Source organism: Amblyraja radiata, chromosome 11 (assembly GCF_010909765.2).
Source record: "Amblyraja radiata isolate CabotCenter1 chromosome 11, sAmbRad1.1.pri, whole genome shotgun sequence".
NCBI lineage: Eukaryota > Metazoa > Chordata > Chondrichthyes > Rajiformes > Rajidae > Amblyraja > Amblyraja radiata.
The window spans coordinates 13,527,065-13,545,495 of NC_045966.1; the positions used below are offsets into that span (position 1 = coordinate 13,527,065).

General features: G+C 43.3%; 1 protein-coding gene across 3 annotated transcripts in view; it reads left to right on the forward strand.

Moving 5' to 3' along the window:
- Positions 1-280: 280 nt before the first annotated feature.
- nr3c1 (nuclear receptor subfamily 3 group C member 1) overlaps positions 281-18,431 on the forward strand; it is a 78,816-nt gene continuing 60,665 nt past the window's right edge. The window contains exons 1-2 of one of the 3 annotated variants that reach the window (XM_033029344.1): positions 281-455; positions 7,705-8,729. In XM_033029344.1, the coding sequence (XP_032885235.1) occupies positions 7,729-8,729 (1,001 nt within the window). In that variant the 5' untranslated portion in view covers positions 281-455; positions 7,705-7,728. Of the gene's footprint in view, positions 456-607; positions 705-1,514; positions 1,579-7,704; positions 8,730-18,431 lie in introns of those variants that run through there. The other 2 variants (XM_033029345.1, XM_033029346.1) reach the window with 2 other exon arrangements.

Here is an 18,431-nt window from a genome sequence, read left to right on the forward strand (position 1 = left end):
GAGATAACAGAAATAAACAAATGGAGAATGGCCATATTGTCTGACGCAACCTCACTTATACAGATCGGCTGGTTGCAATCGTGTTTATATATAGGGAGCGAGAAACGAGCATGTTGCAATGAAAAAGTAGTTTTGTGCTGTGTAAATTCAATGCTGAAAATGTGTGGGCTTAATTTTCAAGGGTTAGGAAACGTCTTTGGACGGTTTTTACGGGAGCTAAATGCAACAACCCTCTCTCGTTGCTCCATCTACAGGCCACTGCCGTGCCACTGCCGATAGTGGGCGACTGCACGGAGCTCTCCACACAACTTCAGTGAGTGCCTGCCTGCTGGTTCTGAAGACGTTTTTTGGCCCCCGCTTCGGGATCCACTGGAAGGTGTCAATTCTCAAGACACCCCGCTTTTCCTTTTTGCCACCGAGGATTTTAATGTTTGTGGGACCGAATGTTTGTGGACGTAAGTTTCAATTCGCACCGCGCAAAAAAACAACGCGAAAAAAAGTCAAACACCAACCCTTTGGTTGCGTTTACTGCTGACCGAGACCTAACTATTGACACACCCCCCTCTTGTGTCATATGTCTTTATAAATCTTTATATTTGTAAGCATTTTCTTTCCGAACGGACCGGGCACTTTACGTGTTCGGAGGGTCGAGGCCTTGAATCAGACCGAGTTATTGACAGGATTTGAGATCTTATTCTTTTGCGGCAAGAAATTTGTTTTTTCTTGCTCCGTTTCCCTTTCCCTTCTGTCGACGGAGGCTCAGTCTTTAAGAGTTTTTTTTTAATACGAATGGGTTGTAGCGTGTGCACGTCTCGGAAACGCCTTCACACCCACTCCTAGTGAAGGGATCGACGGAAAACTAGGAAGAAATAACGCGAAGTTGTAGTGTTAGGCGGTGTTGGCATACGTGGGGCGAATGTTTGGATCCCGGGGTATCAGGAATCCAGAGTATCTTTCATGAAACCCGCATAGTTCCACGGATACATTTCTTAAAGCGGCGCTGCCCCCCACACCCGTACAATTGACACTTCACTATTCCAGGCCAGCCGACTGCAAGATAAAATCGTGCATGGGTGGGTTGGGGGGGGGGGGGTGAGACTGTGCACAGAAAGGTGTGATTTCAGATGCACGCCTGTCTTTCTTTCGCGAAATCTTAAGTTTGATTTGCGTTGTTGGGAGGTTTTGTTCGGTTGGGTGGAAGGTGGTGGCGGCGCCGCTTTAAGGGAGCGGTGCGGCTGACGTTGGGGGGCGCCGGGACGTGTGCTGGCGGGAGCGCGCACGGCGGGCGGGTGCTGGCTGGCTGGCGGTTGGGCGGGAGCGCGCACGGCGGGAGTGTGCTGGCTGGCTGGCGGTTGGGCGGGAGCGCGCCCTGGCGGGGAGGGAGCGCTGCGTGGCCGCGCGCGCCCGCGGGTTTGTAGTCGATCGGATCGGGCCGCGCGCGAGCGGTGACATTGGGAGCGAAGAGCGCGGGCGGGCGGGCGGCCTGAGGCGAGTCAAGTCGAGCGGCTTCCTCGCTGACCGAGCGACTTCAACTCAGGGAGAAAGAAGGAGGGAGGGAGGGAGGAGCGGCGCCATGAGGTGAGCGGACGATCTCGGTCGGTTGACGGGGCTCATAAATTACATCGAAGGTGGAGAGAGGGATGGAAGGAAGGGAAGAGGGAGAGAGAAGGGAGGGGAGGAAGAATGAGAAAGAAGGGGGACGGGGAGAGAATGGGAGTGGAGGGTTGGAGGGAGAGCGGGCTTGGGTGCTGTCAATGTCCTGTGGCGGCCTCGATGTCCTGTCCCCTGCATTCCCCTCACTGTGACCATCTGATTGCAGACATTGGACTCTTTCTCTGGAAGTATTACTCTACAATGCAGATAAACTATCTTTTGCACCCAATACCTTTGCTGCCTGTCCCTTCTGAGTTGCTCCAGCATTTAGTATCTATCTTCGGTATAAACCAGTATCTGAAGTTACTTCGTGCACCTTTTTCTTCACTCTACTAATTGTATTTGAGTTTGGCTTGATTGTATTTATGTACAGTATTGTCTGAGTTGATTGGTTAGCATGCAAAAACAAAAACGTTTTGCATTGCCTCGATGACATGTGACAATAATAGATCTAAAAGCTTATCTGGTTAATTTGTGTAGGGATAATCTGAAGAAGGGTCTTGACCCAAAACTTTGCCTATTCCTTTGTTCCAGAGATGTTGTTTGACCCACTGCGTTACGCCAACATTTTGTGTCTATCTACGGTGAAAACCCACATCTGTAGTTCCTTCCTGCATAATTTGTTTAGGGGTTGCACATGTGCACGTGCATACACACACGCATGCACAACATGTGGCTTTAAGTCGCTCTCGAATAATCAAAATTGCTGCAGGAGTTCCCATGGGGGCCTAGCCATTGTCTACAGAAACTATCACTTAACTGTTAGTGGATCCAAGTCGGGGTTAAAATCTGAAATGTTTGCAACTCTTATCAAAATTGTGTTGGGGTAAGTGGCAGAAGGAGCGGTGTACATTGTTAACTCCACAACCATAAGGTCCGTCAACCTCCTCCTGCCCCTTCTGTGAAAGTCTGTGCGGTTCTCACATTCAGCCATCTCGGAATCCACAAAATTGGAATGGAACCAAGTCGTCCTTGCTCCTTGGAACCAAGAAGTAGTTTTACATAGATCGAGAAAAGATATCTCGGAGGTCTCTAGTTTTGATCGACTGTGACAGAGCTGGGATCATCTAAAGTATCGTATAGGGTGATTTCACGAAAGGTCACTGGAGCGTAAATCCCCACTCACGTGACCGAAAATTTTAACTGGGGGATAAGCGTCACTTCCAGTACATGTTAGTGAATGGGAAAACACGCACTTTCACACCCGTTAAAAACATCGAAAACGGCCAGGTTTTGAGCTGCAATTTACGGAGCCAGTCGGGGTGACCGTGAGGAACAGCTACCTAAATTTACAGTTTTAAAAAAAAGATAGAAACTAAGGTAAATACAAGAGCGAGCTGAAGGTGTAAAAAAGGCGGAAGTTGATTGCGGACTTTTTTCTTGGAGATTTAAAGATCCAAAATATCGGGGATTATCGCGTTTGCTCGCTGCATTTCATCAAAAGTGGCATTATTGGCTTTGTTATCTTTATTCATTTGTTAGATCAAAAGTATTAAAAGTTAGAAACCCGTCAGTAAAATTGCAAAATCGCCCATGGTTCTCAGGTGGGTTTTAACATGCAAAATGAAAACGCTTCTGAAGCTCCATTTACCATTTAAATAATCGTAAGCTTGCATCTCAGTAAAATTGATTTCCAAACGCATTGAGAGTTTACGATTATTTAAATGGTAAATGGAGCTTCAGAAGCGTGTTCATTTTGCATGTTAAAACCCACCCGAGATCCATGGGCGATTTTGCAATTTTACTGACGGATTTCTAACTTTTAATACTTTTCATATAACAAATGAATAAAGATAACAAAGTCAATAATGCCACTTTTGATGAAATGCAGCGAGCAAACGCGATAATCCCCGATATTTTGGATCTTTAAATCTCCAAGAAAAAAGTCCGCAATCAACTTCCGCCTTTTTTACACCTTCAGCTCCCTCTTGAATTTACCTTAGTTTCTATCTTTTTTTTGGACTGTATATTTAGGTAGCTGTTCCTCACGGTCAGCCCGACTGGCTCCGTAAATTGCAGCTCAAAAACTGGCCGTTTTCGATGTTTTTAACGGGTGTGAAAGTGCGTGTTTTCCCATTCACTAACATGTACCGGATGTGACGCTTGTCCCCCAGTTAAAATTTTCGGTCACGTGAGTGGGGATTTACGCTCCAGTGACCTTTCGTGAAATCACCCTATATTCATATTTTCAGAAGGCACATAGTTTGTGCTTTATTTTGGCAGTACCTGCAGTTTTGTTCTTCTCCTTTTCTCTGTCTTTTTTATGGTTGATGTGCAGATGTCAGTTGGTGCAGCAGATCCCAAAGATAGCACTGCCTGCAGCATTTAAGTGACAAAGACTATCCCCACATTATGAAATTTGGCTGCTCAATACAGGTTCTGACCGCATTTGATTATGAATGGACTAAACCAAGCTTCAAGTTGATGTCGACCACTCGGCACATTTCTTTGCGATATACAGTGCCCTCCATAATGTTTGGGACAAAGACCTATCATTTATTTATTTGCCTCTGTACTCCACAGTTTAAGATTTGTAATGAAAAAGAATCAGACGTGGTTACAGTGCACATTGTCAGATTTTATTAAAGGGTATTTTTATTTTGGTTTCACCATATAGAAATTACAGCTGTGTTTATACATAGCCCCCCCCCCCCCCCCCCCCCCCCCCCATTTCAGAGCACCATAATGTTTGGGACACATGGCTTTACAGGTGTTTGTAATTGCTCAGGTGTGTTTAATGCAGGTATAAGAGAGCCCTCAGCTCCTAGTCTTTCCTCCAGTCTTTCCATCACCTCTGGAAACTATTATTGCTGTTTATCAAAATGAGGACCAAAGTTGTGCCAATGAAAGACAAATAAGCCATTATGAAACAAGAATAAAACTGTTGGAGACATCAGCCAAACCCTAGGCTTACCAAAATCAACTGTTTGGAACATTATTAAGAAGAAAAAGAGCACTGGTGAGCTTACTAATTGCAAATGGAATGGGAAGCCAAGGAAGACCTCCAAAGCTGATGACAGAAGAATTCTCTCTTATATAAAGAAACATCATGAAACACCTGTCCGACAGATCAGAAACACTCTTCAGGATTCAGGTGTGGATTTGTCAATGACCACTGTCCGCAGAAGACTTCATGAACAGAAATACAGAGGCTACACTACAAGATGCAAGCCACTAGTTAGCTGCAAAAACAGGAGGACACGTTACAGTTTGCCAAGTACTTAAAACAGCAATCACAGTTCTGGAAAAAGGTCTTATGGACAGATGAGACAAAGATTAACATATCAGAGTGATGGCAAGATCCAAAGCATGCCTCCGCATATGTGAGACGTCATGGGGGTGTTATGGCCTGGGCATTTATGGCTGCTGAAGATACTGGCTCACTTATCTTTATTGATGATACAACTACTGATCGTAATAGCATAATGAATTCTGAAATGTATAGACACATCCTAGCTGCTCAAGTTCAAACAAATGCCTCAAAGCTCATTGGCCGGTGGTTCATTCTACAGCAAGACAATGATCCTAAACATACTGCAAAAGCAATAGGAGTTTTTCAAAGCTAAAAAATTATCAACTCTTGAGTGGCCAAGTCAACCATCCGATCTGAACCCAATTGAGCATGTCTTTTATATGCTGAAGAGAAAACTGAAGGGGACTAGTCTCCAAAATAGGCATGTTAAAGATGGCTGCAATGCAGGCCTGGCTGAGCATCACCAGAAAAGGCACCCAGCAACTGGTGATGTCTATGAATCGCATACTTCAAGCAGTCATTACATGCAAAGGACACGCAATGAAATACTAAACATGACTACTTTCATTCACATGACTGCTGTGTCCCAAACATTATGGTGCCCTGAAATGAGGGGGACTATGTATAAACACTGCTGTAATTTCTACATGGTGAAACCAAAATGTATAACAATGGCCTTTATTAAAATCTGACAATGTGCACTTTAACCACCTGTGATTTCTTTCTATTACAAATCTCAAATTGTGGAGTACAGAGGCAAATAAATAAATGACGGGTTTTTGTCCCAAACATTATGGAGGGCACTGTATCCCCAGATGCAATGAGATTTTACGTTGGATTTAGAAGCAGCGTGCTGATAAAATTCAAAGCACATGAACACCAGAGAAGGAAGCCAATATTATTAAAACATTCACATATGTCAGCATAACATTATGAATATTTTCCCTTCAGTTCACGCCAGAATTCAACATTTCAATATGTTGTAGTCCTATTTTGCCTATGGTCAAATTGAAGTTGTTTTAATTAACTACAGTGGGTTGATCCTTCCACAGTTTGTTTTCCTAAATTGGTTAATGGTTTGTTTTGAATTACCACTAAAACCATGTGTTTCTCAATGGGACCATTTTAAATAACATTTGTTTGTTGAAAAGCATTGCTCCCTGGAAAATACACAAAAAGATAATTTAGACAACATGTTAATGTTCAGGGATACATTAGGTTTGCTGATAGCACTAAAGTGTGCGCTGTTGTAGATGGTTGTCAAAATGGTTGTCAAAAATTTCAGCAGGACCTTGATCGGTTGGGCAGGTGGGCTGAGAAATGGTTAATGGAGTTTAACATAGAGAAGTGCGAGGTGTTGCATTTTGGGAAGACAAACCAGGGCAGGACACGGTGAATGGAAGGGCTCTAGGGAGTGTTGTAGAGTAGAGTGATCTAGGATTGTAGATTCATAGTTCCTTGAAAGTAGCGTCACAAGTAGATAGGGTGGTCAAGAAGGCTTTCAGCACATTGGCCTTCATCAGCCAGAATATTGAGTACAGAAGTTGGGAGGTTATGTTACAGTTGTATCTCCTACTTTAAATCATCGGCATACCAAAAGATGAATCTAGTGGTAAAATTGAGATTATGCAAAGCAATATGCACAACAATAACTTCACCAATGTTGTTTATTAAATGATTGCTGGCTGAAAATCAATGTTTTAGCATAAAATACTTTTATAGATTTGATAGTTGTTATAACCAAGTTCAACTAAAATTATTCTAGTTTGACAATTTCTGTGACTTAAGTAACTATATATAAAGGTGCGTGGTGTTCTGCATGTTTCATGGATGTTCACTAGAGGTGCACAGTTGTTGAAAAATGTTGAATAATTAAATAAGTAAATTATATATTTGTATCATAATACTTGTATTTCTTCTGTGCTGAATTTCATTCATTTTTAAAAAGTGATTCATGTGCATGAAGATAATGTTTGCAGTGACATTTTTAGCAGTATGCAATTGAGGAACTGAAGTCTCGCAAGAATAGATTATTGGCAAATCTAGAGATAACAGTGCAGAGGCTGTTGAGAGGACAAGAATTAATTTGTGAAATTACTGTCACAGAAGGCAGTGTTTCATGTAGGCTTGAAATTGGGAAAAGAGAATATTTTAAAGTGCATTGGCGAGGAAAGGTAGTTTGGAGATGGGCAACAGTTGCAAGGATTGGGGAGTTGAGGTACGGATTTGTTTTTAGAGGATATGTGTGGCAGTGAAACGAGAGGAGAGGAAACCATCTGTAATGCTATTGAGCATTGGGAACAGGAAATGAAAATTGAGTGTTGGCAACATATGGCAACAAATGGGTTCAAGGCTGACGCACTAGATCTCATGCTAAGGTGAGATTGAAGAGAATGCGAAAGGAGATGGATGCAAAGCAAATACAATATGCAGGATTGGGGATAGGCATGTGGGTGTAGGGATGATTGGGCTTGGGGCAATGGGTAAATAGCAAGTATAAAATCAACAGTTTGTGAGCTGTGGAAATCTCCACTTATTAGATAAGATTACCTGACCGTGCTCTACAAAATGAAGTAATTCTTCATCTTGTAGATCTGAATTCGCGACATATGTGGAGAAATTGTGTTAAGAATGTCACATGGTGATTAGTGCAGAAATTTGTAAATTATGGGTGTACTCAATTTAAATCAAATTGAAGAATATTTGAAGTAACTTGGAAGACGTCAAAAGCTATCATGTTTCATTTTCTATGTTTTGTAATCACTATCCCAGCTGAATTATCCTTCAATTTGTTGCAGGTTTTGCTCTAAGTATCCACCCCAATGATGGCGAATTTAATAGGGGATGTGAACATGAAACTGGGAAAACAGACCTGGAATGTGGCTGATGATGGATTAGGTGGAGCAAATGGTAATTTGAAAGACTGCGAGGGATTAATAGAAGGTGGGGCGATGCTGTCAGCCATGCCTGCACCCCTGATGCAGTTTCTACCGTCTGGCGGTGGAAGTATCAACAAGCAGCAACTGATTGGAGTTGAGATCACAAATGGAGCAAGTGGGCAACAGGATCACTTTTTCCAGGCGGCCAATGACCTGTCTGAGCTGGAGCAAAGTCTTGCTGCTTTAAATGAATTGCAGGATTCAGGGATCAGAGCACAAAGCGAGAGAGAAATAGGTCTGTACTCGGGTACCGGTGACGACGATCTTATTGAAGTCTTTGGGGATAGTGACTCGGTGGGTTTTTTGCCAGATTTTGAGTTCTTCCCTTCTCCAAAGGGGGAGAAGCAGCAGGACAGCCCGTGGAGCCTGACTGGTTTCTGTGGAGATGACGAATCAGGCTTGCTGTCGCCCCTGTCCTCTGAGCCAGCCCCGCTTGTGGGAAATCTGTTGGAACTACAGCCTATCGAGGATCGTACTATCTCTTGGCCAACTTCAGAAACTAAGAATATCGAGAGGAAAGAAAATATCTGGGCTCCATTGCCAGCCATTGCCTCTATTTCGAAGGAGGTGAAGCAAGAACAGGAGAACTACATCAAGTTGGTCACTCCAGGAGTCATCAAACAGGAGCAAGTCAATAGGGATTACTGCAGAGCTGCTAATGGATCATCATTAGCACAGAGTGCAGTCAAGGATCCCATTTATATATACGGTACGGAACCGGTTCCAACCTGCGGTGATAATCGACCCATCTTCGACTTCATTCCGGCTATCTCAACTGTAACTCAAACCTGGGGAGCGTGCCAGCGTCCCAATCCAGTTTATTCTGGCAGCAAGGCAGGGGATCTCTCTTCTGTGAGAGGAGCTTTACCAGCCAAGCGCAATAGGTAAGCATCATTATTGTTGTTCTGCTTTGGGGAAAGAAAAACGTGTTATTGTAAGAATAAAACATCTTGGCAGAAATATAAATAAAGTAGCACTTCATTGAATGTGAAATTCTTTCCACGCTTTAATGTCATAAAATGCACACTCTTTTTCTAGGTTCCGTTATCTACATTTTAATGGGAATGCAAGTTCCTGTGTGTGGCATTTATATCTGCCTGGAATTTATAATGGCTCAGTTTTCTATGCAGACCATTAGCCACGCTACAATAACTTTTTTTCCTCTTCCAGTGTTTTACATGCCAATTACAGAATATTTGACTGAAAATTTGGAACAGAATCAAGTTCCTGTAACTTAATTTGCCAGGAAATTGTTTCACTTTTTTTTAATCCATGTATAATGCCATGACAGATGAACTGGTATGTATATGTGTTTATGAATGTCTTAAAGGATATAGAACAGTCGGGAAGCATTTAATATTTTTGTTTTATTTCATCAAAACTAGTTTTGAACCACTGTGTTAGCCATGCCAAAAATTGCCTTGATCAAAATGAGAAAAAAAATCATTCAACCAAGAAAAAGTTTAAAGTAATTCTGCAATATGTTATTCTGCTTCCACAAAACTGGCATGAATGTGCCACTATGTACACTGAGAAAGGAACTTGGGTTCATTTGATTTATGAAATTTGCTTTTCACAGGCTGTAGATTTGGGTTGGCAAATTCAAACAATATATGTTGAAGTGAATCAAAATTTGTTGAGAAACTTGGGTTCGTCTTTGCCTTATTACCGTTCTTAGTTCGAGGATACTGGCTCAGTGGAAAGTTAATAAACTTTTTGGTTAAGAAAACCGGTTTTCTTAATATTTATCACAAATATTAAAAGAGGAAATAAGATATTTGTATGTAAAAAGAAAATTACGGCACATGCTGAAAACATGGAATGAAAACAAAATGGTGAAAATAGTGATTGGGTCAGGCAGCATCTTTGGAGAAGTAAATAAGTTAATATTTAAATTGAAGGACGAGCATCTGAAATGGAAATATAAGAAATGGGAGTAGGTGTCGACCATTTTAGGCTGTGGGCCGAATAGCTTTTTCGTTCAGGTTCGTGACCCAACTCACAGAACTACCTGAATTTTTAACATATTGTGTAAAAATATATAAATCATACCTGAAACCCACCAAGAACAAAACCTGCACATTTTGTTTAAATATGACAAAAACTTCCAATTTTCTAAGTAGTAATTGTCCAATCAATGCACGCTTGACATTGAGGTCGTATGCAAATCGACCAATCCTGCGCTTTGTTTTATGGTCGCTAGGCAGCGAGGACCCTGGGATCATGGCTGCCTCCTCATTACATCAATATAATAACAAGATTTCCAAGGGTAACGGTAATTCTAAACTTGCTGATCAATTTTTTTTTCATTTGATATATCCGTATAAAGTAATGATGTGAAGTGTTAAAAATGATAAATAACAAATGTACAGCTAGGGTCAGTCGGTCGGTTGGGCTTGTTGGTAGGCCGATGAATGCTGTGGAGGATCGGTCGGGCTCTCGGTCCGCCGGTGGATGGTGAGAGTGATCGGAAGGCCGGTGAGTGCTGCTAGGGGTCAGTCGGGCAGTTGGTAGGCCGGTGAGTGCTGCGAGAGGTCGGTCGGGCTGTCGGCTCGCCAGTGGATGCTGCGAGAGGTCGGTCGGGCAGTTGATAGGCCGTGAGTGCTGCGAGGGGTCGGTCGGGCAGTCGGCCGGCCGGTGTTGCAGCGAGCGGGCGGACTGACGGAGCCGGCTATGAGGGTGCTGAAGGCGGCCCGGGTGGTGTGCAAGCCAGTGCAGCTCCCCACCATCATCACCACGACGATCCAGAAGGGCATGCTGGACGCGCTGCGGGGCCACACGTACGGAGCCCGCAGCCGATCCCAAAGCGGCTCCAGCTCCAGCCCTGGGCAGCTCTGGAAGGGGATCGAGTTAGGGTTAGTATAGGGTTAGGCATTTTCCTCTCAGTGGAAGATGCCTTGGCCTTCCCCCAACCTGGCATTGCCCCAGTCCCACTATGGCCGTGACCCCCACTCTGCACACTGGCAGTCAGTGGGGTTCAGTAAACGGGGGAACCCAGAAGAACTGCCCTCACCCATTAATTAGGCTGGTTCAGGAGCCAGACCTCTGCAGGAGTCTCATTCAAAAAACACACACAATTATATTAATTATATTATTTTTATATAATTATAGAAAATAGGTGCAGGAGTAGGCCATTCGGCCCTTCGAGCCTGCACCGCCATTCAATATGATTATGGCTGATCATCCAACTGGGTATCCTGTACCTGCCTTCTCTCCATACCCCCTGATCCCTTTAGCCACAAGGGCCACATCTAACTCCCTCTTAAATATAGCCAATGAACTGGCCTCAACTACCTTCTGTAGCAGAGAGTTCCAGAGATTTACTACTCTCTGTGTGAAAAATGTTTTTCTCATCTCGGTCCTAAAGGATTTCCCCTTTATCCTTAAACTGTGACCCCTTGTCCTGGACTTCCCCAACATCGGGAACAATCTTCCTGCATCTAGTCTGTCCAACCCCAACCCCTGTCCAACCCGATTATACATCATTATATATGATTACAGTCTTATTCACATCATATATATATATATATAATTTATAATTTAAATAGACTGCAACACGGAAACAGGCTCCCCATGGTGTAATATGGGCTTTGGACACTAGATGGCTTACTTTTTTTATCTCATTTTCTAATTAGTTTAATTAATTAATGTGCAACTTTTGGCACTGACGAGTTATGACTTCCTTCTCAATTGTATTTTATCTAAATCTGTGCAAAATTTCATGTAGTTCCGAGACATGGGTTACGAAAGTTGATTTCTAGACACAATTTTGATGCTCGGCCCACAGCCTATTTTGATCTTTTCAGCCATTCGTGACATGCTTTAAGATCGTGACTATCTCTGTTCCATTTTCATGCACTATTCATTTCCCTTAATATGTAGAAATTGATTGCTCTGTTTTTGATCGCATCACTGAATGATCTTCATCATCTACATCCTCCCCCTTGGTCAGATACTCCGCCACTTCAACCTGGACTTCCACTGTTACGCCGATGACACCCAGATCTACCTCGGCACCAAATCCCCCCACAATCCCCCCCCCCCCCCCCTCCCATATCAACTCCTGTTTGTCAGCTATAAAAACCTGGATGCAACATAACTTCCTCAAACTCAACAGCGATAAGACAGAATTCCTCCTCATAGGCTCCAAATCCACACTCAGCAAAATCAATAACCCCACTCTCACCATCGACGGCACCACTGTCTCCCCATCTCCTCAGGCCCGCAACCTTGGCGTGATCTTTGATTCCACCCTCTCCCTTGAGCCTCACATCCGCCATGTCATTAAAACCTCCTTCTTTCATCTCCACAACATCGCCAAACTCAGACCCTCTCTCACACCTCCCGCTGCTGAAAGACTCATCCATGCCTTCATCTCCTCCCGACTGGACTATTGCAACTCACTTCTCCTTGGCATCAGCTCCACCTACATCAACCGACTCCAACTGGTCCAGAACGCAGCCGCCCGACTCATCACCCACACCAAATCCTGGCATCACATCACTCCAGCCCTCAAACAACTTCACTGGCTTCTCATCTCCCACCGGATCACTTACAAAATCCTGGCCCTCAATTACAAAGCCCTCCACCATCTGGCCCCCCCATATCTCACTGACCTCCTCTCCCCCTACCAACCCTCACGGTCCCTCGGATCCACATCAGCCGGTCTCCTCTCCATCCACAAGTCCAACCTCCGCAGTTTTGGGGACAGAGCCTTCTCCAGGGCAGCTCCCAGGCTCTGGAACTCCCTCCCCCAACTGTTCCGCAATTCCGTGTCCCTCACCATCTTCCAGTCCCGCCTCAAGACCCATCTCTTCACCTCTGCCTATCCTTAGCCCCACGTCCCCCTCCCTTTTCATCTGTGCATTAATTGCCTCGTATTGTGTTTTGAATTGAATTCTGTCTTTACTTTGTGTACTAGTCATGTCTCTACTATTTATTTCATTCCCCTTACATGTTTTTCCTCTACCTGCTAAATTTTTGTAAGGTGTCCTTGAGACTCTTGAAAGACGCCCATAAATAAAATTTATGATTATTATTATTATTATTATTATTATTATTGGTCTCTGGAGAAGAGAGTTAAAAACACTCCTGAGTGAAGTTTATTCTATCTTACCCTTTTATTCTGATACTGTGTTTGCTTGTTCAAGACTACTCATTCAGGAAAAACATCTTTGCTGAATCCACCATGTTTCACTGAGATTACCTCTCATTCTTCTAAACAATATAAGTACGGCTTTGTCTATTCAATCGCTCTTTGTATATTATACTTACCATTCCAGGAACCAGTCTATTGGATCTTTTCTGCATTTGCCATTGCAAGGGCATCTTTTGCTAAGCAATGAATCAAAAACTGAACAATACTCCAAGCTAGATCTCTCCAAGGCCTCTATATAATCACAGTAAGGTTTTTATTCCTGCACTCAATTTTGCCCAGAGTCAATGTCAACATTCCATTTGCTTCATCTGTATGTTGGCTCTTGGGGCTGATATGAAAGGGCAGATAATAGCATGGATAGCAGGTTGGTTGGATGGCAGAAGGCAAAGAGTGGCAATAAAGGGGGGGTTTTCTGGGTCGGAGCTAGGCTGCTACTCATCACGTTGTATATTAATGATTTGGATGAGGGGATTGAACGCTTTGTGGCCAAATTAGCGGACTATATGAAAATTGATGGAGGGGCAGGCAGTGTAGAGAAAGCAGGGACTCTGCAGAAAGACTTGGACAGATTGGAGAGTGAGTAGAGAAGTGGCAGATTGAATAGACTGTAGCAAATGTGGAGTCATGCATTTTGGTAGTAGGAATAAAGGCATAGACTATTTTATAAATGAGGAGAGAATCCAGAAATCAGAGGTGCAAAGGGACTTTGGAGTGCTGGTGCAGGATTCCCCAAAAGTTAATTTGCAAGTCAAATAGGTGGTAAGGAAGGCAAATGCAATGCTCGCATTTATTTCAAGAGGGCTAGAATCCAAAAACAGGGATGTAATGCTGATGCTCCAGCTGGTCAGGCTGCATTTGGAGTATTGTGAGCAATTTTGGGCACCATATCTGAGTTGTACTGAGATGTACTGGCTCTGGAGAGGATCCAGAGGAGGTTTACAAAAATGATCCCAATAATGAGTTGATCAGCGTTTGACAGCATTGGGCCTGTGCTCACTGGAGTTTAGAAGGATCAGGGGGAACCTCATTGAAACTTACCAAATAGTGAAAGATAGAGTAGACGTGGAGAGGATGTTTTCACTAGTGGGAGAGTCTAGGACTAGAGTTCAAAGCCTCAGAATTAAGGGATGTTTGCTTAGGGAGGAGATGAGGAATTTCTTTGGTCAGAGGGTGGTGAATCTGAAGAATTATTTGCCGCAGAAGGCTGTGGAGGCGAAGTCAATATATATGGCAGAGATGGCTAGATTTTTGATTGGTATGGGTGTCGGAGTTTATGGGGAGAAGGCAGGAGAATGGGGTTTGGAGGGAGAGATGGATCAGCCATGATTGAATGGTGGACTAGACTTAATGGGCTGAATGGCCTAATTCTACTCCTATCACTTATGACTTTATTATATTATTTAATAGGTATTTGCAGGAGATTTAGTGTTTAGTGTTGATGCAGAGAAAATATCTTAATGCAGCTATTTACAAAGAAATATATTTTGAGAATTATTGGAATGACACTTGTATGTGCATTGTAAGTGTAGATCAGCATTGGCAGAACTGAAAATTGTTCTTTCATTTAACTCTTAGTGGGATTTGTCATAGAACAATGGCATTGAAAGCATAATTAGATGGAACCTTTTTTTCAGAAAGTCTGACTAAATTATATGACTGCCCTGTTTAAAACAAATGACGACTACTTTCTTAATCATGTATTGAGTTTGATTTGGTTGCTAGAAAATCTAACTCCCATGAATAGCGATGGCGAAACCAATTCTTTAACTGTAATCTTTTGTTATTCAATCTGAGCTCCAACCTACCTTTGGTCAATTCAGAGGTTGGCTGACAGCATTATTTAACAGCAAAGCTTGGATCTAAAGGGTGGGGATGTTGCTAAAGAATTGTCAACATATGCGTTTAATACACTATTAGTTTAGGGTGTTTAAGTTGATGCACAAACACATTCAATGATGTATTCTGCAAAGCAACTGATATCCTCAGAAAGTCAGCAGCTTTGACCGTCGCAATTCTGTAAAATGTTATGTGCCAGTAATGATTCTTGAAATGTCACTGGTGCTGCAAAACACTGCCACTGAATTATGTGCCCAACGTTTAAAGAATGGCTTCATGAGCATGAAGGGATTAAGGTCAAAACAAAAGCTGTTTGAGATTCTTTTGAGAATTTTTATTGGCGGGAGGTTTCAAGAAGAGCTGTTTTTTTTTTTGTTGTTTCCTTCTAAAACTAAAAGTAATTGCTTGACTAAAAAGTTTTATTTACACGAGCATATGAAACATTGACAGAAAATGCAGTAGGGGTGTAACTTTATAAAACGGGTAGTTCTGCTATAACGTCATATCATAACGTGAATTGAATCTAACACATTTGATGAGTTGGGGGATCTTTATTTGTATTATATGGGCCAAATAGTTTATAACTCAATTTCAATCTGGAACACTTAGAAGTTGCTTTGGAAATTTGTAAGCAGAAAAAAAATAGTGGAGGGTGTTTCAATACAGGCACCTCCCGACATATGTAATAAGTGACTTGCACTTATCTACACAATTCTTTAAGCACACTGCTTTAGTTCTGCGGGTCATGATACTCTGGGTAACAGTACACTACTGCCATCACATGCAGCAATTTCTGGAAGCCTGTGAGCTCGTGGATGCTCCCACATGGTTCCTACGTAATGCTCCCACGTAAGTCAGGGAGCATCTGCATACCCTCCCAAGACAGACACAAAAAGCTGAAGTAACTCGGTGGGTCAGACAGCATCTCTGGATAAAAGGAGTATGGGATGTTTCGGGTTGAGACCCATCTTCATACATCTTTGGCTGTTTAATGTTGTTAATGGCAAGGTTGTGTGTGTGTTCAGTAGACCAGATACTGAACAAATAAAATGACAAAAATAATTATCCAAAATGATAATAGACAGAAATAACCAGTTCTGATACAGAAAGAAACCTGTTGGATGTGAGGTGCAACATTGCAATAAGAAAGATTGAGAAAAGCATTGGGGTGATAACAGAGATTTGCTTGACAGCACTCTGCACTTTGAGTCTATTGTATACCCATGGATTAAGATCACAATGTGCATTCCATCATGTAAAAGATGAAGGAAGAGGACAAATTTCCGTAAGCAGTGGCATATAAACAGGATACTAAAGAAAAAATAAAGAGCTTTGTGAGGTGTGAAAAGGCCATGTATGATGGTGGATGCTGCTCTCCAGATTCTCTCAATTCGTTTTGTACTTGGTCGTTTTGAGTCAGATTTGCATGGGTTTTCTGATTGATTGTGTAATCCTTTTAAGTTTATACACGTGGGGGAAACGGTTTCTTTCCAAGTACAGGTGCACAACCTTTTATCCGGAGTTCCGGAAACCGAAAAGCTCCGAAACCCGGACATTTTTTCCAGGATGTCGTCTGCACACCAAAGCTCGCGTTTGGCGCCAAACTTGACCCGAAACGACCCACGGTCAACCCAGGTCTGTACTACTGTAGCGGCTGCCTCCTCCCCGGAGACCGGGGAGACACTTAAACATCTGTAAATCATTGCTTAAATGTTAGTCGGTTAGTTTGGAAGGCTTTTATGTGAAGGGGGGGGGGGGGGTGAAGGGGGAAACTTTAATTCTTAGTCCCCTACCTGGTCGGAGAGGCGGGGAGCGGGCAATGCCTTACCGGGTCGCCTTGCAGTAAGCTCGGGAGCGCTGTGACCGCCGACTCCCAACATCGCGGAGCTGGGGCTGCGGGCGTCCGGCCGCGGGCGGCGCCGGTTGTAGCACCAACCCCGGCAACTCTACCCCTGGCTGCGCGGCGCTCCAAATCCAGCGCGGCCCGCGGCCAGACGCCCGCAGCCCCAGCTCCGCGATGTTGTGTGTCGGCGGCCACAGCGCTCCGGAGCTTACCGCACGGCGACCCGGTAAGCATTGCCCGCTCCCCGCTGGTATCCCAGCGCTGCGACGCCGCCGACTCCCAACATCGCGGAGCTGGGGCTGCGGGGAGTCCGGCCACAGGCGGCGCTGGATTTGGAGCGCCGCGCAGCCAGGGGTAGAGTTGCCGGGGTCGGAGCTCCAACCGGCGCCGCCCGCAGCCCCCAGCTCCGCGATGTTGGGAGTCGGCGGCCACAGCGCTCCGGAGCTTACTGCACGGCGACCCGGTAAGGCATTGCCCGCTCCCCGCCTCTCCGACCAGGTAGGGGACTAAGAATTAAAGTTTCCCCCTTCACCCCCCCCCACCACATAAAATCCCTCCAAACTAACTGACTAACATTTAAGCAATGATTTACAATGATTCCCCGGTCTCCAGGGAGGAGGCAGCCGCTCCAGACTTTTCAAGCCGCCCGCGCTACCTACCTAATCTACGCTAAAAATCTTCCATTCGGAAATCCGAAAAATTCCGAAATCCGAGAAGTGTCTGGTCCCAAGGCTTTCGGATAAAAGGTTGTGCACCTGTAATCATAATAAATCAAGATATTCAAATGACAAAGTTTAATTGTTCCAATATCTTTATTTTAAAACAGAACTTTCTGCTTTTCTTTCATACAAATATTCCAACTATGAATATTTATGATGCAAATGGTCCGTGGTATCTTTCCAGCTAGATCAGTAGCTCAACGGCCTTTATATTTGCTTCAGACAAACGGTTATGTAGATGTAAGTCTTGTATTGTAGGCTATATTTTACATCACAGGTTCAGATTGGTGTCATTTATTGCTGTGCTGTCGTGTATATTATTCCCTCTTTTAAATATGTTGGAGAGTTGCATAACGTTGGCAAACTCTGCCGTGGTTTTACGCTCGTCTCCACAGACACAGTAGTATAAATCTGACTTCCTTTTTCTGTTGACCAAACCAATTATTCTCATTTTCCTGCTTTAGTCTTTTTTAATAAGAAATTTGGGTTGTGTGCATCAGGAAAGATTTTCTCTATATAAATTAAACTCTTTAGATGCACCTATATTTGGAATAAAAATCTATATCTCAGTGAATTTGTTTTCAGGTGAAACAGACATTTTACACAAAGTTTTGGAAAGCATAGTAAAAGATAATCTGTTTCATCTAATTCTTTGAGCAAACCAGTAATCCTGTTCTGCCATGTCCCTACTATTTTTTTTTTCTCTATTTATTTCTCCAATTCACCTTTGAAAGTCACTATTGAATATGTTTCTCCATTGTTATTGGGCATGCCAGTCCAAATCTTGTTCTTTTGTTGGCAAAAAAAAATTTATTGTGTTACCCCACTTTTCCCAGTAAATCATTAATATTGTTATTGACCCTTTCCGGCTCAAAAGCTGTGTTTACTCAATACAAACCCTTCATTTTTATCAAATCTCTCATTTTCCTCTGGTTGATCTGGCATGCCCCATTTGGGGAATTAATCAAATACATTTCTTAATTCAGCCAAAAGATATAGAACCTTCCAAAATGTTTGCCTTAATGGTTTA